The 22,108-nt window shown below is 44.0% G+C and overlaps 1 protein-coding gene across 2 annotated transcripts; it reads left to right on the top strand.

Annotated features, from left to right (window-relative positions):
* The first annotated feature begins 1,332 nt into the window (after positions 1-1,332).
* Positions 1,333-22,078, top strand: BPHL (biphenyl hydrolase like). 2 transcript variants are annotated; one of them, XM_053243523.1, is made up of 7 exons: positions 1,343-1,534; positions 4,210-4,313; positions 5,808-5,974; positions 9,201-9,354; positions 12,011-12,142; positions 19,447-19,570; positions 21,760-22,078. In XM_053243523.1, the coding sequence occupies exons 1-7, from the start codon at positions 1,413-1,415 to the stop codon at positions 21,845-21,847; spliced, it is 891 nt and encodes a 296-aa protein (XP_053099498.1). In that variant the 5' UTR covers positions 1,343-1,412; the 3' UTR covers positions 21,848-22,078. The 2 variants fall into 2 exon arrangements, with proteins under 2 accessions (XP_053099499.1, XP_053099498.1); XM_053243524.1 differs by lacking the exon at positions 19,447-19,570 and having other exon boundaries at positions 1,333-1,534.
* The last annotated feature ends 30 nt before the right edge of the window (positions 22,079-22,108 follow it).

Consider the following 22,108-nt stretch of genomic DNA (forward strand, 5'->3'; position numbering starts at 1 on the left):
GCTTTTGGGAGCAGGCGGTCCCTCCAGGGTCCAAACCATTAAGGGTTTTCCTATCATGTCCAAAGTTTCTCTCTCATTCCCCCATTTTGTTTTCCTGCTTGAAGAAGGAGCAAAACAAAATCCAGCCTTGAAGAAGAGTTCCTAATAAATCCTACTTTATTGGTCCTGATACTTTGAGCCACCCAATGGCACAGCAGGGAAATGACACAGGAACATAAGGAACATAGGAAGCTGCCACATACTGAGTCAGACCATTGGTCCACCTAGCTCAGTATTGTCTTCAGGACTGGCAGCAGCTTCTCCAAGGTTGCAGGCAGGAATCTCTCTCAGCCAATTGGAACGTTCCCCTTCTTGTAATCAGATTAGTAAACCTGTATGTCATTTATGCAATGCTCCTGCACAGGAATAAGGAGGGAAGACGAGACCAAGAGGTTCACGCAGATGAGACAGTAAATCTCTTCTGGAAAAGTTAGTATGGTTATGTGCAAAAAGACAAGAGTATCTCTTCTAAACAGCAATGGGACAAATTATGGAAATGGACATTGGACGTAACCCCCCCCCCCATTTCCTGATGTGCCTTGTAATCCTCCATCCCCGAGTTACAGTACTACCTGCATATACTTCATAACCTTGTGGGTTTCCAAATCCTTGTGTGTAAATCTTTGTAGATATATGATGTACAAACAACCACTTAGTATATAATTGTGCTTTGGCAACGTACTGTATGCTTTGGTAGTTTGTTGGTTCAATAAAAAAATCTTGTCCTATAAAAAAAACTCTTGTCCTATCTTGGAGAAGCCAGCGAGGGAACTTGGAACCTTCTACTCTTCCCAGAGCGGCTTCATCCCCTGAGGGGAATAATATCTTACAGTGCTCACACATCAAGTCTCCCATTCATATGCAACCAGGGCAGACCCTGCTTAGCTAAGGGGACAAGTCATGCTTGCTACCACAAGACCTGCTCTCCTTGAACAGCAAGCCAGAGGTTGCCGGTTCAAATCCCCTCTGGTATGGGAAATACCTATATCCGGTAGCAGCAATATAGAAAGAGGCTAAAAGGCATCATCAATCATCTCATTCTGTGTGGGAGATGGCAATGGTAAACCCCTCCTGTATTCTACCAAAGACAATCACAGGGCTCTGGCACACTTTACTCTACTTTGAATCCAACCCTCCCCCAACAACACAGAACAACAACAACAAAAACCGGGACACAGTCAGGGCTACCTATTTTTCGTGCAGTTTTACTAGGAAATAGGAGACAGACACAAAGAGCGGTTTTAAATCTGTTGTGATTCCATTCAATCCTACGGCCTTCCCTGGGAGAAAAGATAATCAGTAACCCAAGGAGAGCAAGCAGGACGAAGGCGGAGCCACGGCAAACCCGACGGGGAATAGACAGAGCAGCAGAAATGGCTCGAGCGGCCGGAGGTGGAGGGGTACCGCTGCTGCGCCGCCTCCTCTCGCAGCTCTCCCAGTCCCAGTCTGCGCAGTGGGCTACGCACCGACCCCAGAAACCCGCGGCTTCCTACAGGTGAAGCCTTCTTGTTCCAGGGGAATGGCAAGGCCCAGTGGCTGAACGGAAGGGGCCCGGTTACGATCGGTGGGGGGAGGGGGCCCGAAGCGACTGTGCGTGCGCAGGCGCGGTTGATGGCCCAGGAGGGCGGTGCGTGTTTGTGCAAATGTTAAGCGGGCCGCCGGGCAAGTGCGTGCTAGTTTAGGTGGGTCAGAGAAGTATTTTCCGGGCTTCGGAGGGAGCGCGTGGTTTAATTTGATCGAGGCGCTCAGGCTGGAGCTGGTCTGTTTTCCGTGGCAATAGCACCCAGCAGGGTTGCTAGTTTTTGTTTGCAGAAATGATGGCACCGCGGGCAGCGTGCTTCTGAAGAATTATCAAGTGCCTATGACTATCCTTTGTTTCACAACAACAAAGCCTTTTTAAAGGCCTCGGAGAATATGCGAGCGCTTGATGCCCTTTGTGAGGGAAACCAGCATGTGTGTGTTTGAAAACGGAGCTAGGGCATCGTGCCTCCAAGCATGTGAAGAGCGCCCCCTAAGGCGACTATATTTTCTTTGTTAAAGAAATACATAACAGAAAGTGGTGAGATAACAGTAGCAAAGTCCTGCGGAACATACACAATCCCTCCCACCCCCGCCATATTTTTATTTTATTTTTTTGTTCTCTGGAACTGGCTAGGATAATGAATTCTGGCTGGGCCAGTGAAATTCTGGTTAGTGGCAATTACTACGACTATGAATATTTATACCGCTCTTCAACCAAAGTTCTCAAAGTAGTTTACATAGAAAAATAAATAATACATAAATAAGATGGTCCCCTGTGCCCAAAGGGCTTACAATCTAAAAAGAAACACAAGGCCAATACCATCAACAGCCACTAGAGGGATGTTGTGCTGGGGTTGGATAGGGCCAGTTGCTCTAGCCCTGCTAAATATAAGAGAATCACCACTTTAAGAGCTTTCTCTTTTGCTCAGTTAGCAGGGGTCTAACTGAGTGATAACCCTAGTGACAACCCTAGCATCTAGCCTGACTTCTACAAAGTAAAACCTATAATCCGATTCTTTAAAAAAAAAAAAAAGTTTAGTCCTATCCACACTTGGCATAAACCCCACTGAGCATAGTGGAACGTCTTTGCCGTTGTCACTGAAGTGAGCATCTGCCTCAAGCACCTTCCTATATCGCTGCTGCCCAATATAGGTGACTATGAAATGTGTATTTACTAGGCACAGTCTGGGAAGCACACTGGCAGGGGAATTTGAACTAACAGCCTCTTGCTCCCTAGGCAAGCTACTTCCTCACTGTGCCACCACAGCTGATAGCCTTTGGTAAGGCTACATTTAAATCCACAGTCCAGAACAGGGTAATATTTTTATTAGAACCATCCAAAGCATTAAACAGAAAACCGTCAGGTTTTGCAGAATTCTTCATAAGGCTATATTGTAAGCAAAAGGATGTGGAGAGAAGGTGGCATGTTGAAGGTGCCCCAACAACAGCCTAGAATCTAAAGATGGAATTTCTGGACAGGTGCACTTCCTTTTGGCAAAGAAGGCTTCAAAAGGGACTAAGAAACTGTAGAGTGGAGTGGTCCTTGAAAAGAAAAATATAGTGGGAAGTTTGGGGTAACTGATCACTCTTGGCCAAGGAAAAATATATAAAAGGCCAGGTGAATAGTATTCAAATTCGTAAGTGAAGACACCTTGGACCCTGGCAGATTCCTGCGAACATTGATGGAGCATCCCTCCCTCTAGTTCTTTTCCCACTTCTTTCCTATTTCCTTTTATTTCTTGCTTCTTTTTGACTTTTAGGGGGGGACGATCTTTCGTATTCATTTCCTTCTTTCCTATTCAGTGACCACCATTCAGACAAACAAAACATTGGTACAGCAGTGTTGAGTCCTAGACTATGGCTATAGAGGCACACATGGGTGTGTGTGCAATTGTCCCTTTCTTCTGCCCCCAAAATATGTCCCTGAATCTCAACAGCTGCGGAAGGAATGAGAGATTGTTTCCATCCCCATGTGCACTGACGCAGCCTTAGTCCAGAACATCGCTGCACTGATGCTTTTTTAGTCAAGATGTTGACCAATATATTTTCCTTTTCTTGTCTGGAAGGCTCCTCTCTGGAGGAAGGGTTGTAGCTATATGAATATGGCGGATATTTATATACCGCTTTTTAACCAAAGTTCCCAAAGCAGTTTACATAGATATAAATAAATAAAATGGCTCCCTGTCTCCAAAGGGCTCACAATCTAAAAAAGAAACATGATAGACACCAGCAACAGCCACGGGGGATGCTGTGCCAGTTGCTCTCCCACTGCTAAATAAAGAGAATCACCACTTTTTAAAGGTGCCTCTTTGCTCTGTTAGCAGGGCATGGTGCTCAGTTAGCTCTATCCCTGAATATCCTAGACAGCTATAACCTTACGTGAAACTTTACAGTTTTTAAAGTACGTATTTAAGAGGGAAAATAGAGGAGGTAGCTAGAATGTGTTGAAGTAAGGTAGAGTTTGTAGGAATATTTAATTGCTTGCTATTAAGAATTATTTGTTGCTAAGAACTTGTCCTGTATTCAGATGCACTGTGGGTCCATTGTTCATGTATGCCTTACATCATATCTTGTATGTCTCATCTGAAGCATTTTATTAAGTGACTTCAGTGCCATTAAACTAAAGTGTTGAATGTTTCTTTCTTCTAGCACAGCCATAACCTCAGCTAAAGTAGAAGTGAATGGTGTCCACTTGCATTATCAACAAACAGGAGATGGAAACCATGTAGTTCTGCTGCTTCCCGGCATGTTAGGTTTGGGTCTTTTGTCTTATGTATAACTTATTCTTGATATGCTTTTACTGAAGTGAAATGCAACTGAACTAGCACATAATGTGTTGGTAGTGTTACCAAAAGTGTGGCTATATTTTAAAGTAGTGTTGTAGGAACTGATTCTGTACTAGGGAGTTGAGAGCCATTGAAAATCTGGGTTCTGTTTTGCTTCAGTTTCACCAGTATTTTTAAACTTGCTGGTCCAGCCATTGGATGACATTCTGCGCAGTGGAATGTTGGCATTAGGGACCAGCCGGGGCTGCTGTGCAACTTCCAGTGTTTCTGATGGAAATAGCGCTGCCTGACTCCCCAGAAGCAGCTTAAAGTCATCCCATGACTGTCCCGTCATGCTACACTGCTGGGGCTGCCTTTCAAGAGGCACAGCACAGCAGGTCCTTAACCCTGACATTCTGCTGCACAGAATGCCAACCACTAACTTTAACAAGTGGTTCAGAAATTGGTTCAGACCTTTTGAATCTGTGTTGAACTGGTTTAGACATGTTTCATACAGAATGGTGTCAACCCCGTAGCTGATTTAAATCTGTACGGAAATAACTGAAATTGGATGTGTTGATGCCTCCTTTCCCTGCACTCAAGACTGGTGTAAGGACATGACACTCACACAAAGGCTGGAGCCACAATGTGCCTGAAGGACCCACAACCACGGATCACCACCCCCAAGACCTTCCCAGTGATGCTATGTTGGGGGCCAGGGCATTGTGGGGGAATTAAAATGGTGCTTCCAGCTGCACTGGCACTGATTACCACTGTTAGTTACCGCTGGTGCCCAGGGAATGCCAATCTCATTCCCATGTGGATGGCTGGGCCCTAGCAAGCTTACCCAGCAGAGGTGGCAACAGTGATTCTACTCTCAGTGCCAGTGCAGCTGGAGGAGACATTTTAATTTCTCCACAGTGCTCTGCCCCCTCACAGAGCATCACTCTGGAATAAACACAACCTGGCCCATTGTATGGGAGGGACTCTGTACTTTGATCTTCATACACAGCAAAAGAAGGGAAGAGCACCAAATCTAGGCCAAGCTTTTCTACTATTAAAAATCTGAAGTGCTGTCTTGCCTTATTCATTAGGTACCTGCCCATCTCCTTAGCAAACTATTGCCCATTCTGTTATGTCTGGTGATGTTAATGTTAATTTTCTTTTAGAGTTGTATAATAATAGGTTAAAAAGTCTATAATAAATGCCCTTTTAAGGAATGTTTGTGTGACCAGCCCCAGTGCATAGAATTTCTGTGATGCATTAAGGAGCATTTCCCCAATCATAGATACTCATATAACCAATGGGGATTAATTGCAAAGAGTGCACCATTGTTAGCTCCTTTAAGGGAGTGTCTGTTACTGTGAATATCATGTTGTTCTCATGACTCTGTTCATTTCATAGTTGTCTTTTTAAACGTATATAGTGTGTATAATTATTATTGATGCTGTGGTTGTGATGGTCCCGCAATAATTTTTTTAGGGAGTGGTCAGACTGATTTTGGACCACAGCTGAAGACTATGAACAAGCAGCTCTTCACAGTCATAGCCTGGGACCCTCGGGGATATGGAAAGTCTATCCCACCAGATCGAGATTTCCCTCCAGATTTCTTTGAAAGAGATGCAAAAGATGCTGTTGATTTGATGCAGGTAAATCTGTTCTATAGTAAGGAATAGTTCTTTTGAAACACTGTTCTGAAAACTGGATATCTTTTATCCTTCTGTAGGTTTTAAGCACTAGGGGTGGCAATAAGCAAGCAAGTCTTAACCACAGATAATGTGTGGCTTCGAAACTGTATGAAAACCAACATGCTAAAATTGGGAATTGTCCATATTTAAGAGCATAAGAACATAAGAACAGCCCTGCTGGATCAGGCCCAAGGCCCATTCAGTCCAGCATCCTGTTTCACACAGTGGCCTACCAGATGCGTCTGAGAAGCCTACAAGCAAGAGGTGAGGGCATGCCCTCTCTCCTGCTGTTGCTCCCCTGCAACTGGTATTTAGAAGCATCTTTCCTCTGAGGGTGGAGGTAGCCTATAGCCTCCGGTCTATTAGCCATTGATAGACCTGTGCCCCATGAATTTGTCTAAGCACCTTTTAAAGCCATCCAAACTAGTGGCCATCACCACATCCCATGGCAAAGAATTCCATAGACTGATTATTTTTATTTATTTATTTATTTATTTATTTATTTATTTATTTATTTATTTATTTAGCGTTGTGTGAAAAAGTACTTCCTTTAGTTGGTCCTAAAGTTCCCAGTCTTCAGTTTCATGGGATGACCCCTGGTGCTAGTGTTGTAAGAGAGGGAGAAAATTTCCCTCTGTCCACTCTCTCTAGTCCATGCATAATTTTATAGACATCTAGACATCTATTATGTGTCCTTTCAGTTGCCTCTTTTCCAAATGAAAAAGCCCCAGATGCTGTAGCCTTGCCTCATAAGGAAGGCGCTCCAGGCCCCCGATCATCTTGGATGCCCTCTTCTGTACATTTTTCATTTCTACAATATCCTTCTATCCAGGGTGACCAAAGTTGTACACAGTTCTCCAGATGTGGCCGCACCATAGATTTGTATAAGGGCATTATAATATTAGCATTTTTATTTTCAATCCCCTTCCTAATGATTCTTAGCATGTTATTTGCCTTTTTCACAGATGCTGTACACTGAGATGACCCTTTCAGCTAGCTAGGGAATGGTGAGGAGAGTGGTTTAAAATAAGTGTGAAGGCGGGGAGAGTGGCATTGAATACACCCACCCCACCCCACCCCCGGAGGTCATCCCAGACAATTGGTGCAATGATATTGGAGCCTGGCTGGAGACAAAGCCTGGGAGGACAGACTGTGGGGGTGAGAATGGTGCCTGGGGAGAGGCACATGTCCATTTTAACAGTTTACAAGTGAATTGAGCTACTCCACATGCCATCATGCCGCTGAATTTTTAATCTTATTTCAGAGCAAAGAATGCTGCTAATAACAGCTGACAGCCAGATTAAATGGCTCTGGAGTAGTCCCCTTGAAATTAATAGGAGTAGTTAGTGATGATTAAATTGTTGTCAGTCAGCGGTTCCTTTGGCTTGCCCATTCCACAATTTCTCTCTCCTTTCTTGCCGTGGACCTTTCTGCACTTCCCATAGAAAAATCTAGTGGACCCTACTCCCCAGGGAATCCTGTGTATACTGTTGGAGCACAAACTGAGCACAAGAGTTATATGAATGGGGGGGTGCTCTTTTTAGCCTACTTCCCAGTAGGCTTATGAGATCACCTGGCATTCTGTGTGTGTGTCCGTGTGTCCCCCGCTATGAACTTCGCAACACCTGGACCAATTTGAACGAAATAGGGTACAGTTGTAGGGACACCTCAATGGTATAGTTTGTGATGATGTCATCCACCCCAATCCAAGAGGCAGACATGCAAATTTTTGAGGCTCAGGTGGGCTAACCTGTGAACTGGCTAACTGATTTGAACCAAATTTGCTACAGCTGTAGAGACACATAGGGATGCCCAAATGGTGAGGTGTGTGGTGATGTCATCCACACCAATTCAAGATGGTGGCCACATGAACATCTGAGGCACAAGCAGGCTAATTTGTGGACTGTCTAACCAATTTAAACCAAATTACGTACAGTTGCAGTGAGTGGCATGCAGGGACACTTCAACAGCATAGTCTATGATGATGTCTTCCACAACGATTCAAGATGGTGGACCCTTAAATTTCTGAGGCTCAAGTGGGTTAACTTGTGAACAGCTTAACCAATTTGAACCAACTTTGCTGCAGCTGTAGGGACACCTCAATGGCCTTGTTTGTTATGTTGTCATCTACCCCAATCCAAGATGGCAGACGCATGAACGTCTGAAGTGCAAGTGGGCTAACTTGTGGACTAACTGATTTAAACCAAATTGGGTACAGTTGTAGTGAGTGACACACAAGGACACCTCAGTGGTGTAGTTTGTGATGATGATTCAAGATAGTGGAACCATAAACCTCTGAGGTGCAAGTGAGCTAACTTGTGAACTGCTTAACTGATTTGAATCAAATTTGCTACAGCTGTAGGGACACCCCAACGGTGAAGATTGTGATGATGTCATCCACCCCAATTCAAGATGGCAGACTCATAAACTTTTGAGGTGCAAGTGCACTAACTTGTGGACAGTCTAACTGATTTGAACCAAATTTGCTACAGCTGAATGGACACATAGGGATGCCCAAATGACGTGGTGTGTCATCCATTCCAATTCAAGATGGCAGCTCCATGAACATCTGAGGCGCAAGCAGGCTAATTTGTGGACAATCTAACTGATTTGAATTAAATTTGCTGCAGCTGTAGGGATACCTCAGTGGCATAGTTTGTGATAATAACATCCACTCCAATCCAAAATGGTGGACGTGTGAACCTTTGAGGCACAAGTACACTAACTTGAGGACTAAGTGATTTGAACCAAATTAGGTACAGTTGTAGTGAGTGACACACTGGGACACCTCAGTGGTGTAGTTTGTAATGATGTCATCCACCTCAGTCCAAGATGGCGGATGCATGAACATTTGAGGTGCACGAAATCTAACTTGTGGACCTCACAGAGCCAAATTTAGTCCAGTTGTAGAGACAGTGAAAGGAAAGTAGGCTGATTAGTTCTTACTAGAACAACTTGTCTTTTTTACAGTCAGTAGATGGTTGTGATCTCAAAGGAAGAAGCTACTTACCATTTTGATAAATTGTCAATATATTCAACAACTACAGTGTAGCTAAACATGAGCACTTTTAAAACCCCTTGTTTTCAGTGGGAAAGTGTTGCTTCTCGAGAAACATCTGACCAGATAAAGTCATTCAGTGGTGGTGAAAACCAGTTATTTTCATTCTGTTTCTCTGTACTAAACAAGGCACTGAAATTTAAGAAGTTCTCTTTGCTGGGATGGAGTGATGGTGGAATTACGGCACTTATTGCTGCTGCCAAATATCCAAATCTGATCCACAAAATGGTGGTATGGGGAGCCAATTCCAGTGTTACTGAGAAGGATGTGGAACTTTACAATGGTATGTAAAAGAAGAATTAAGAAAGTGTATCTCAAAGCTCTTGTCTAGTTTTCTTTTCTGGAGAACCATAAATGTTTCCAAAATTGAAGTAATGGCAACTACAGTATATATTTTGTGAAAGATTTTACTTATGCTCAAGTCAAAACACAGTGAGGCAGTTCACACAACTGAAAACTGGGTAGGACAAGTGCCCTACACAGATTTGGGAGCTGTGCACACTCCCAGTTTTCGGTTGTGTGGGAATAAACAACTAGGTCGGAGAAGTGATTGTGTGGGAGCTGGGTAGGACAACATCATCCTACCCAACTTTCATACCCAGCATTTGAGGATAAGCTGTCCTAGCCAGCTCCTGTCTCCCACATAATCACTTCTCCCTCCTCCTACCTAGCTGTTTGCTCCCACACAAACAAACATTTGGAGTGCACATGGCTCCCAAACCTGGGTAGAACAGTTGTCAGTTGAATGAATAGGCTCAATGAGTTGGATCCAGAGAGCCACGAACAGGACTTTCCTGCCCTTCCTCCCTACTGAAGGCTTGCTTTCGGGACTGGCAACCTGGGGTAAAGGCCAAGGGTCTAGGGGGTATCAAATGCCCCCTGGCTGACCTCTGAGGCCCTGGTGGAAGAAAATTGCAGCCGCCAGTGTGGAGATGCACTCCAGGCAGCTGCTATTACTATGGTAACCCCCCCAAACCCTTGTGGGGCTTTCTTCTACAGCGGTGGCAGCTCAGAGTACTCCTGAGCAACTGTGTCAGAGGCTGCCATCTTCCTTTACCTGTAATACAATGCCTTTGCCCCCACAATTGTGTGTGGTAATGCAACAATGGGGGCAGTGCATTAAAAATGAAACATACGATGGCCTCCAGCATAGCTACCATGCCCCCCCACACACACTGCCACTAAAGGGGCACACAAAGGCACTTGGCAAAGGGTCCCCACAAATCTCTGAATCTTGTGCCAGCACTATGCACAAAACTGATCCTAACTTACAAAAAGTAAAACTATAATTTTGTGCTAAGAAGTATTGTTGCATTTCTCTATATATGAAAGGTGGTGTGGGAGAGCTAATACAAACTGCTACATACATTTTGCAGTTCCACTGAACGATTACTTGTTATATCCCAGATAGAAACTGAAATCTGAGAGCTGACTGAGAAGGGATAGATGTTAGGGTGATGCTATAATGTTACCAATGGATATCCATGGATATCTTCCAGCAGAGACTAGCTACAAAGTAAGTGGCATGTTTTGAGAAGATCCAGTTAATAAGCAGGTGTGGATCTAATGCATTTTATATTAGTAAAACAAGTGCTCATTTTTAGCATTTTCAGCTCTATTAATACTCTTAATTTCTAGCATTCCATTTTGATAATTCTGACAAGATTTTTTTTTATCACCATGAGTTTCACAGGTTTTTTGCATATTTTTTTGATACGGAACTGTAGGTTCCATCCCATGTTATTACATTTGGGCTTTCCAGAGAAGGCCTTTTTGTGGATTCCCTACCCCCACCCCCCTTTCTCACTTTGAATACACTGAGCTTATATAGTGGCTCTGCAGGATCCAAATTAGCATATCTTTTGAAAAGGGATCCAAGCATCTTTTCTCCAAGCCAGTGATTTCATTGTGGAGAAATTACCGTTCAACTACTAGAAAATGTGGGTTGCTGTTGCTGGGAAATTTTGATTCTCTCCCACACACGCAAGCAGTTCTCTTAGAATGTTTTGTGGGTGTTATCTGAGATGTGGTTGTATGGGTGTCTCCCCCACTGGCTCTGAGGTTTGTTTTGTTCCTGGCGAGTATTATGAATAATCATAAATCTACCCTTGTAGACAGGAAGGCATTCAGCTCAGGTTAAGTTCTGTTTCTAGGATTGGATACTAAGTAGGGCCTTGGATCTCCTTTAGGCAGGGTAAAAATCTTTTACTAAGCTAACAGAGCTTTGTTCATTCTGCAGTCTTGCAGCCAACATAGCAAAGGGACTCTATGTAAATTAAAAAGGAACTCTGATTACAACTTACTCTGCACTTACTCCAAGTAATTTGAAATAATTTGCAAAATGTGGAGTGCCTCAAATCATGTAAGCCCAATTCAGACATTATGCTGTACAGATGTCTGTACATTCATACATGTGTTGGTGTGAATGACTGTACCTGTGTTCAATTTAGAAGTGAACATGGATACAGGTCCTTCAAATGTATGGTACAGGAAGTGTACTTCTGCACTTACGTTCAAAATAACATGTGAATGATTCTACCTGTGTACAGACATGTATCTGCGTACACTGGTTATAAGACTGTTGAACACAATGTGTGAATGTGCCTATAGCAGGGGCGTAACTATAATAGGGCAAGGGGAGATGGTTGTCTGGGGGCCCACTGCCTTGGGGGTGCCCCCAGAGGCAAGTCACATGACTGACTCCCCCAGCTGCACACCCGCCCAGGCTTCCGTCAGTTGTATTATTCATCCTCCAAAATTGATGTGAGTGTTAAGACCTGGAGCTACCAGAACAGCACGTCTTTCTCTAGTACCATTAAATGACTTGCTTCGTCCACAATTTACAAAACCTTAAAAAAAACAATTTAAGATGAGCCCCTGGGCAGTTTGATGCTACTTGAAAATGGGTTAACATGCATATTCAATTTCATTGTATGCAGCTATTCGTGATGTTTCAAAATGGAGCGAAAGAGCTAGAAAGCCAATGGAAGAAATGTATGGACATGAATACTTCAGCAAAACCTGTGAAGCCTGGGTAGACGGAATATCTCAGTTTTTATACCAACCAGGTGGTAAGAAATCCACAGGGCAAAATTAAACTGGCAGTGATGGGTTTTAGGCTGTGTCTGACAGTACCAAAATGTTTGTCGCATTGCATTTCACATTTGTCTGTCACTGTCTTCAAAATACCCTCTACATGTTTCCTGTACACTTATGCCCCTGGAATTGCAGGGTTTTTGTGTTTTAATTAATGCTGAATTTTTGTGATTTCTAGCCCAGAATATTTGATGCAAGATGCGGGGAAGGGGAGTACAATGAACAGTGAAACAAGACTGCGAATTTGCTGGTTTCAGGGATGAGAACAGAATAATTGCTGTGCTGGGTGAGGCCAAAGTTTCATGTAACCAAACACCTTGCCTCCAGGAGTGGCAAGCCAGAAGCCCCTGGGAGCTCACAAGCAAGGCATAACACTTCCACTGTTGTTTTCTGGAAGCCCTTGCTGTTTTTCCCCTTGCCCCTGGCCACCCTAGAGTAAGAACATAAGAACAGCCCTGCTGGATCAGGCCCAAGGCCCATCTAGTCCAGCATCCCGTTTCGCACAGTGGCCCACCAGATGCCACTGAAAGCCACAGGCAGGAGTTGAGGGCATGCCCTCTCTCCTGCTGTCAGTCCCCTGCAACTGGTACTCAGAGGCATCCTGCCTTTGAGGCTGGAGGTGGCCTATAGCCCTCCGACAAGATAGGTTGGAGCAGGAAAGAGTGAAGTGGCAAAAGATGTGCAAATAAAAGTATCAGGCGCATAACAGGTAGTTGGCTCTAGGACAGGAAGTGAAGATGTCCACCTTCTCCTCCTCCTCTCCTTGTGAAATGGTGAAAAACAAAACATTCTCCACACACCTTTTCTCTTGCACAGATGCAAATAATAATGGCATAAACACACACCCTGCCACAAGAACAAAGAGCAAGCTATTGCCCAGGCAACACAGCACCACCCCATGGAACCCAGGGACATTTGTCCCACCTCATTCAATTATACCTACACCCCTGGAGGCTAGGGTAGCTTGAGAAGGGGTCTGGGGAGATGGAAGGACTCTAGCTCATTTTAAAAAGAAGTACTAGTCTTTTGGGTTACATCAGACTAGGGCTCCTGTGTACCTTTAATTGCTGCACAGCTGAAGGAATGTGCACAGCCAAACTTTTTTCACCCCATAGTAGCCCTGTGACAATCCACCCCTACTGTAATTCCCTCTCCTTCACAGCTGTGAAAGAAACTCAAGCCCTCATGTTGGCAGGTAGACCATTTTATGTGTGATGAGTAGTGGTAGAGTGGATAGTGATGGCCTTAGAACAGGGACACTTACAGTAGGTACACGTTCAGTCCTGAAGCTTACTGGGTTCCTTTGGGTCAGACATTCTTAAGCAAACCTACTCCGTAGAGTTGTTGAGGGTAAAATGGAATAACTGCTATATGCACAAACCTAGGGCTTGTTGGAAGAAGGTTGTGGTAACTCCCTGATTCATGCTGGTTTTGACCTTTAAAGCCTTAAACAGCCAAAGTCCAGGATACCTGAAGAACTGGCTTCTGTTGAACCTGTCCCAGCATTAAGATTGACTTTGGATGCCCTGCTTTGGTGTCTCCTGCTGTTAACTTGTGGGTGGACACAAGAGGCAAGGATTTTTGTTGTTGTGGTACCTAGATCATGGAACTCCTCCCAGGGTGATCCACCTGGCGCCATTTTTCTTGCCTTCCAACAGGCAATGTCCAAATAGTGATCTGATGCCATGCTAAGATGTTTTCATCTTGTATCTTGTTTTCAGCAGCTGACATCATGTACAATATGATGGGGCTGTTGCAGACTTGGAAGGCAGTCCTGACACTGCCTAGGACAAGTAGTTACACAAGCAGTGCTGTGCTGCCTCAGTTTCTCCCGTTGTTGGGAATGGGAGGAAACTGTAGCAGCGTAACTGCCCATTCTCTCTATTTCTTTGGGGCTGCCTTATGAGTCCGCAGTAGATCCAGCATGGTGTGCAGTGGTTCTGTGCCACTGCACATCATGTCAGCCACTAATTTAGTATGTTTTGTTCTTGGTCTATTAGATGTTAGCTGCATTGAGGATCTTTTATAGAAAAGCAAGGTATAAATATATGGCAATAACTAACAACAATTATTGCCATGTTCCAGCAAATTATTACTTAAATGCAGTTGAAGCTTTCCCTTTATTGACTGTGGATCAGTTTTCACTCACAGTTCTTTGCTTTTTATAAAAGCCAGTGGGAGGAGACTCAGCTGCATAAATGTTTTCTGTGGATGACATTTTGCTTTTTCTGTAAGGTGCAGATTTGTATCTCAGCAGGAGTTGGAAAAAGCGGTCTCCTACTTGTGAGGAGCAAGAAGCTTTTGAGATCATGTCAGGAGGAATTTGAAGTTTGGGAGGAGGGTATGGCTCTGTTTCAGTTCCTCCTTCTTGAATCAGCTCTAGCAATCAGGTCAGAGAGGATGAGGCTTAAGTTGGTTCCTGCTTCCTAGTTATTTGTTTTCAGTTCCATGGCCCTTATTCTGGACAGAAGGGCAGACATTCTAAATTGGTCATAATCTGAAAGCAAATCTTTGCCAGCAGTGTTCAATGTATATTTAATAATACATGGATTTCTTTTTTTAAGACAGAAGCAATAGCCTAAATAAGGAAGTGGGATTTAGCTCATGCAAGGTTCCTAGGCTGACGTGCTGTTGCACAATATGTCAGGCACTCTGTCTAATTGTGCATTCAATGTTTTCTGGCTTCCTGTTTGCTGCTCCCACCTCGTTTCTAATGTTCCCTACTTACACTTCTCTGGCCAAGTCAATCATTTCCAGTTTTAGTTAAAAAGCAATAATTGTTCAACCCTAATTTCCACCTTGGTAGAGCTTTTCATCCAAGAATCTAAAAAATACCTTCTGAATTGTAAATGCCATTCAGTATATCAAGGACAGAGAGGTTAAACCACTTAAAGGAGCACAGAACTGGCAAACAAGGTCAGGAAATGAACTTAGCAGTTTTGATTGCTAGCCATTATTTAAATTTTTGACTACACTTTCCCATTGTGACCAGAGAGTCCTTACAAGAATACTTTTGAATTCTGGTGCCATTCTAGAGCTTATTGGATAGTAGTCTGCAGCGATTGTGAATTTTTTTTTTAAGTGGCTTTACATTACACTCATGGCACAAATAATTTAAAACAAGACAAAAAAATCCTGCCAAACTATTTTGATATATTGAACAGAAATATCTCGAGTCTCCTTTCACTTACAAACTGACATTATTCACAGGTAGTCATGTTGATCCGTCTGAAAAAAACCAAAGTGGGGTTAATACTTTCATTAGGACTAACACTAAACTATCAACTGTATAGAACCAATATATTTGTTTCTGCGAGGCGAGTCTCACAATTAGTGAGACCCTCCTGAATGGGGTTAGCGGGGAGAGCGGGCTTAGCCAGCTCTCCCCGCAGATGAGCACGCCGCCAGCCCTGGGTGGCCGGATCGGCCGCCCACATGACTGCCGGCTCTGTCATGGAGCCGGCAAGGGGCTGCGAGGATCGGGGACTGCACAGCCCCCGGAAGTTCCAGGATGCCCCACACAAGCATGCCAGGCATCTTGGAGAGACCCCCCAGGGCTGGGAGGCTTGTTTCAGCCTCCCGGCGGGGGTCTCCTGTGTTGCCGCAGCGCAGAGTCACAGTCAGAAAGATGAAGTTAACGGAGGGGTACTTTGGGAAGTTTGCTGCTGGGAGCCGCACAGCAGATGATCGGCAAAAAGTGGGCTAGGTTCCACTTCGTGTCTTTAAAGACTTTTAAAAAGCTGTCAGAGATGGGGAGGCTCTTATTTCATCAGGGAGCATATTCCAAAGTCTTGAATACACTCAGAGAAGGTAACAGAGAAGGCCCATCCCTGAGTGGCCATCAGATGAGCTCGTAGCAACTACAGACGGACCTCTCCAGATTATCGCAAAGAGTGCTCAGGCTCATAGTGAAGAGGATGTTCTCTTAAATACCTCAGGTCTAAGCTGTTTAGGATTTTATAAGTTATAGCCAGCACTTTGTATTTTGCCTGGAAACGTATTGATAGCCAGTGTAGTTCTTTTAATATAGGAGTAATATGGTCTCTTTGAGATTATTATTATTATTATTTTACATTTATATCCCACTCTTCCTCCAAGGAGCCCAGAGTGATGTACTACATACTTGAGTTTCTCTTTCACAACAACCCTGTGAAATAGGTTAGGCTGAGAGAGAAGTGACTGGCCCAGACTCACCCAGCTAGTTTTCATGGCTGAATGGGGATTTGAACTCGGGTCTCCCCGGTCCTAGTCCAGCACTCTAACCACTACACCACGCTGGCTCTGCAGATGACCTGGAGACCAACCTGGCTTTTGCATTTTGCAACAATTTCGGTTTCCAGACTACATACAAAAGGCAGCCCCACACAGAAGTCAGCTGCGGTCAAGTCTAGAGATTACCACCATATGTAGTATTGTTCTGAGGTCATTTATCTTGAGAAACAGACAAAGTTGGCGTATCAGTTGAAGATGATAGAAAACACTCCTGGCCACTGCCTCAATCTAAGACACCAGATTGAAGTTTGGATCCAGAGGCACTCCTAGACTGTGTACTTGTTCCTTCTGGGAGAGTGTAATCCTGTCTAGAACCAGCAGATCAAAATTGTGTCCTGAGTTCTGACCCCGCACAATAATCATCTCTGTCTGAATTTGGATTCAGTCGTAGTTTGTTATCCTTCATCCAGCCCAGCACTGCCTCCAGGCAGGTATTTAGGGTCATTATGTCTTTTCCCAATGGCTCTGACATGGAAAAAGAGATTTGGGTGTCATAAGCATACTGATAACACCCTGCACCAAATCTTCTGATGATCTCTCCCAACAGTTTCATGTAGATGTTAAAGAGCATTGGAGACAGTATGGAACCCTGTGGGACACCATATAAAAGTGCACTTTTTAAAGAACCACCAATGACACCATCTGGAATCTCTGAGAGAAAGGAGCTAAACCACTGCAAAATAGTGCCTCGCACTTCCAACCCCCTCAGACAGTCCTGAAGGATACGAGGGTTGATAGTATTGAAAGCCACTGAGAGATCCAAAAGGACCAACAGAGTCACACTTCCTCTGTCAATTCCCAATTGGAGATCATCCATCAGCTGACCAAGGCAGTCTCCACGCCATAACCCACCCAAAATCCAGTTTGAAATGGGTATAGATAATCAATTTCCTTCAAGATTGACTGGAGCTGAGAGGCCACCACCCTCCACAACACTAAACAACTCCGCTGGACATGAGCTTGAGGATGCAATGCAGACAGAAAAGAATAACTTCTTTGCCACACAGATTGCCCAAGCATAGGTCTTCAAAAGTGCTCTATGTTGTAATCGGTCAGATCCAAGTTGAGTCTTTCTCTACTTGTGCTCCAGTTGTCTATCTTGCCACTTCAGCTCTTGTAGTTCTTTCATATATCAAGGGACCAGTTTTGAAGCAGGTCAGAGAAGATGCTTAAGAGAGATCATGTCTGCTACCCTGGTAAATTCACTATTCCAGCTTTCCACCAGGGCATCAATAGCATCACTGGCAGAACCAACACTAAATCCTTCCAAGGCTTCTTGGATCCAATAACCTTCTCAGGCAGAACATCCTAATAGGCCTCTCACTCCTGTGGGGGTGGAATGTGATTGTAAGTCCAACCTTAACCAAATCATGGTCCATCCATGACAGTGGGGAAATCCCACCCATGGAGCACCTCCATGATCAGAGTGAAAGGTCAGATCAAGCATGTGACCAGCAGCATGCTTTGGTCCCAAGACAGCTTGGGATAGGCCCATAGTTGTCATGGCTGCTATGAACTCCTGAGCCACTCCAGACAAATTGGTCCCAAAGTGATCATTGAAGTCCCCCACCACCATAAGCTTGGGAGACTCCAATGCCATGCCATGTCCAAGACCAAGCTCCTCAACAAAGTACCCTGAAGGGAGAAGCTGAGACCAGACAAGGCCACCAGTCTTCTCCAGCCAAGTCTCTGTGATACATACCAGGTTGGCCCCTTCATCCATAATCAGATCATGAATGATTTCTGATTTATTTTAGACCGACCTGCCATTACAAAGGAGCAAGGTCAGCTCTGTGGGTAGTTGGCACTGCTCCCCAAGGTCAAAGAGATGGCTGATTCTCTGGCTGGGGAATGGGGTGGGAGGCAGCAATAAATCTCCCAATCCAAACAGAGAAGACTAGTTGGCAAAGTCCAAGCCTGCTGCCTTGCCTCACCTCCTCCAGTCTTCCATCCCTTCTGGTGTGCCTCCTTCCTTATAAGCCCCAGAGCCTCCCTTCTCATGAGAGACTTCAAGATTTGGCTGATGTAATTAATGCCCAAAGGTGTGTTTGGATGTCAGTCACTGTTTGGATATCAGTCATAGGTGGGTTTTTTGGTTCATCTTCTCTAGTTTTGTGTTGTTTTTATTTTAAAGTGGCAATACATATGTATTTATCAAGAATTTGAGCATGTTTTAAATTGTGTGATCATTCCTCAAGGGTGAATACAACTTCAGAATATTCTTTTTACTCTGAACATAAACAGAAATCCCTGCTAACAGAAACCCCTGCTAACTTGGCAAAGAAGCACCTTTTAATGTGGTGATTCTCTTTATTTTGTGGGGGGAGAGTAACTGGTCCTATCCACCCCCAGCACAGTATCTCCAGTGGCTGTTGCTGGTGTCTATCTTGTGTTTCTTTTTAGGTTGTGAGCCTTTGGGGGACAGGGATCCATCTTAATTTTTTATTATTTCCCAGTGTAAACCACCATGAGCCATTTTTGGAAGAGCGGTATAGAAATCAAATAAATAATAACATTGAAGCTGATATGGTGTTTAAAAAAAAAAAAAAAAGGATTAGACCAATCTAGAAAGGATAGGTCTGTTGAGAATATGTGCTTATATTTGCACCATATTCCCTCTCATGGGATGTTAATATTATATGTGACCCTTTAACCACAGCCTATTTCACTATGCTGCAATACAAGATAAAATTAGGAGTCATCATACAACAGCCCACAGGTAGGCAGATGCAACATTGTGTTGCAGGTTCTACTTATATACCTCTGAATTCCAAATACTAAGGATGAACAGGGAAAGGCTGTTGCTTTTCTGATGTCCCAGAAATATATAGCTGGTCACTGCTGCAAACAGTGCACTAGTGTTACTCCAAGTCATGGATGTTGTACTCTGGCACTCCCCACACCCTCCAAACAATAATTTGATTACCCTTTTTGTTGTCACATATTAACTGGTAACAATTCTTACCATTTAAAAAAAACCCCTATTTTATTTTGTTTTCTTTCCTAGGTAGCATTTGTCAGTCGTTGCTAACTCATATCAAGTGCCCAACATTAATCATACATGGGGAGAAAGACCCACTGGTACCACGCTTTCACCCAGAATATCTTCACAAACATATCAGAGGCTCACAGTAAGTCATGCCCTTTATTGATCCCCCCCCCCAAAAAAAACCATACATCTTTGGGAAGAGCAATATTCTTCTAGTGTTACTTTTAAGCAGCCATTTTGTGAGCTTCTTCACATTGTACAAGCAGCTCACATGTTATACTCTGATGCAGGGGCAGGGAGGAATTCCCAAAGCTTACAAGCAGACACATCCTTTTATGGTACAATATGGGGCGGGGGGAGTCGGGGGATTCCCCCCATATGAGCTCCAATGCATTTCCCATCACAATTCCTTTGAGGGAGATTGCCACATTTCCTGTTTGTACTGTACTTGCCATTACTTGTGAGGATTTGGGGTCAGCAGCACAGGAAGAAGGCCACGAGTACATTTTCCCCCAGTTATGGGCAGAAGCATGGGGAAACTAGTAACCATTCACAGCCAATTATTAGCTTTGAAACCCAAAAATGTTCATGTGACAATTAGGAGTTGGTGTTGTAGGACAGTTTGTAGGCTCATATCCCATTGCCACTTACAGCTCTGAAGGTGCCTGCAGCCACTTTGTGATTATACAGAGTTGCTACTTTGTAGCCTTCTGTAGTGTTAACTAAGGGCACAGTCCTATACATAGCTGTTAAGTGTCCTACTGAAATCAGGTTGCTTCTGCTCCAGTGCCCATTATTGCTACTGAAGCATTGCTTTTCCACAATGAGTTGGAAGGAGTATTGAACTGTAGTGCTTTGTTATCCAGCAGTTTGCTTTGCCATGGTCAGGATTCCTCCACACCAGTTATGCAGCACAGGTTTTATCCATGCAGATTCAGTACTGGGAAATTAGGGGAATACTTTAACTGGGGGGGGTTGTTTCTATACAGCACTACAAAGGAACTGATAGCACAAGGAAACCAGTTATTCAAGGGGTTACACTCCCAACCATACTGTAGTGGTAAAGAATACAGGCTGAACAGACAGTGAGAAAGCTTTCAATTTCAGTACCCTTTCAAGGTCTCAGTAGTGCTTTCCTTCCTGTCCACATTGAATGGGATAGCACTGCAGTTTTGGGCCAGTTTGGCTAGATCTTCCCACTTCATATGATTAGAAGGGAGACATGCCAAATGCATGCCTCTCGTGACATCCCCTTAGTGTGAGGGGGGTATTTGCCCAAATGGCTGCTCTAGATACCCTCAAAATACAGTACTTGGAGCATGTGCAAAGCTGCCATTTGGATGAATCCCCCCACTCCTGATAAAGGGATGGACCAAGAAGACATCAGGACATCCCAAAAGACACCATGATAGGCACACACTCAGCACATCCCCTTTTGATTCACAAGAACCACCAGGGAGGTACTGTTTGAACCAGCCCTTTGTTATTACAAAATCCCAGCCCAAATTTACTCAGGAGAGGTACAAGACAACTACGGCAACAGTTTGGCAATGTTATCAGCTGAGTGCTCCATAAAGTTATGAATAAAGATGGCAATTGCATAAAGGAGGCCCAGTGCAGAAGACCTCCAGTAGAACTTCCAAGTAAAATATATAGATTGCCCCATAAGTCTACAAGAGTAAATATGCTTAAAGGGAGAATACGCATCACTTGAGCACAGTAGACTGGCTTCCAGATACTGTAAATGTGTAGAGCGTTAGCTGTACTGTATTCAGAAAGGGGAAGAGCACACTGTCTAACATGCTCCCAGCCACAGCCCCTGCTCTCCCAAAGTCAAGCGTTTCTTTGTGAAGGTGCCAAGTGCTGGAGCTAGGGAGTTCTTCCCTCCAATTGGTAATGGGGTGGCAAGCACCAGTAGTGGGGGAAGCAAGCAACATAACCATGGTTTGTGTGTGCACTGGGGTGGGGAGAAGGTGTATGTCTAGCAGACAAGCTCCTGTTTCACCTACATACACTGTACTCCAGTCCAGAGCATTTGACATGGGGTTTTAGCTTCAAATGAGCCAAGAAGCAAGGCATGTAGTTCATGTCACTTTGCATCAGACCGTCTGCAGCAGCTTTTGCCTTTGTTTTCTAGATTATGAGAAATTTATATCCTTTTGCAAGGGCACTTCATACAGCTGAACAAAGCCTTGCTGGATCTATTTTCATAGTTACAATAGGTTATACATGTCAGTTCTAGCATGTCAGCCTGGTTAAGCACTTGAGTAATATTACAAGTGTTTAGGGTATTTTGCATGTTAGTAATTTATCCAACATTTGTCTTTTCAGGTTGCATCTTATGCCAGAAGGAAAACACAATTTACACTTGCGCTTTGCAGAAGAGTTTAACAGAGTGGCGAAAGAGTTTCTTCTATAGGATGTGAAGCCTATGAAAGTTATAGTATTTTTGTACTTGTTGCTTGGCCCTTCCCAGTCACTGGCTTGGTAGGGCCAGTTTTATGTGTTCATGGTGGAAGAGGCAATTTGCAGGTTTTCATTTGTTGTCATCCAAGGTAATATGTAGTTTTCCCATGAAGACAGTTTCACTACAAAGTTGCCCTAGTTTCCTATTTTGACTACATTAAGATTAAAGTCTGCCATTGGCTAATCAGGACTGTTTTATTTAAGCAACATGTTT

Source organism: Hemicordylus capensis, chromosome 4, assembly GCF_027244095.1.
Source record: "Hemicordylus capensis ecotype Gifberg chromosome 4, rHemCap1.1.pri, whole genome shotgun sequence".
Classification (NCBI taxonomy): domain Eukaryota; kingdom Metazoa; phylum Chordata; class Lepidosauria; order Squamata; family Cordylidae; genus Hemicordylus; species Hemicordylus capensis.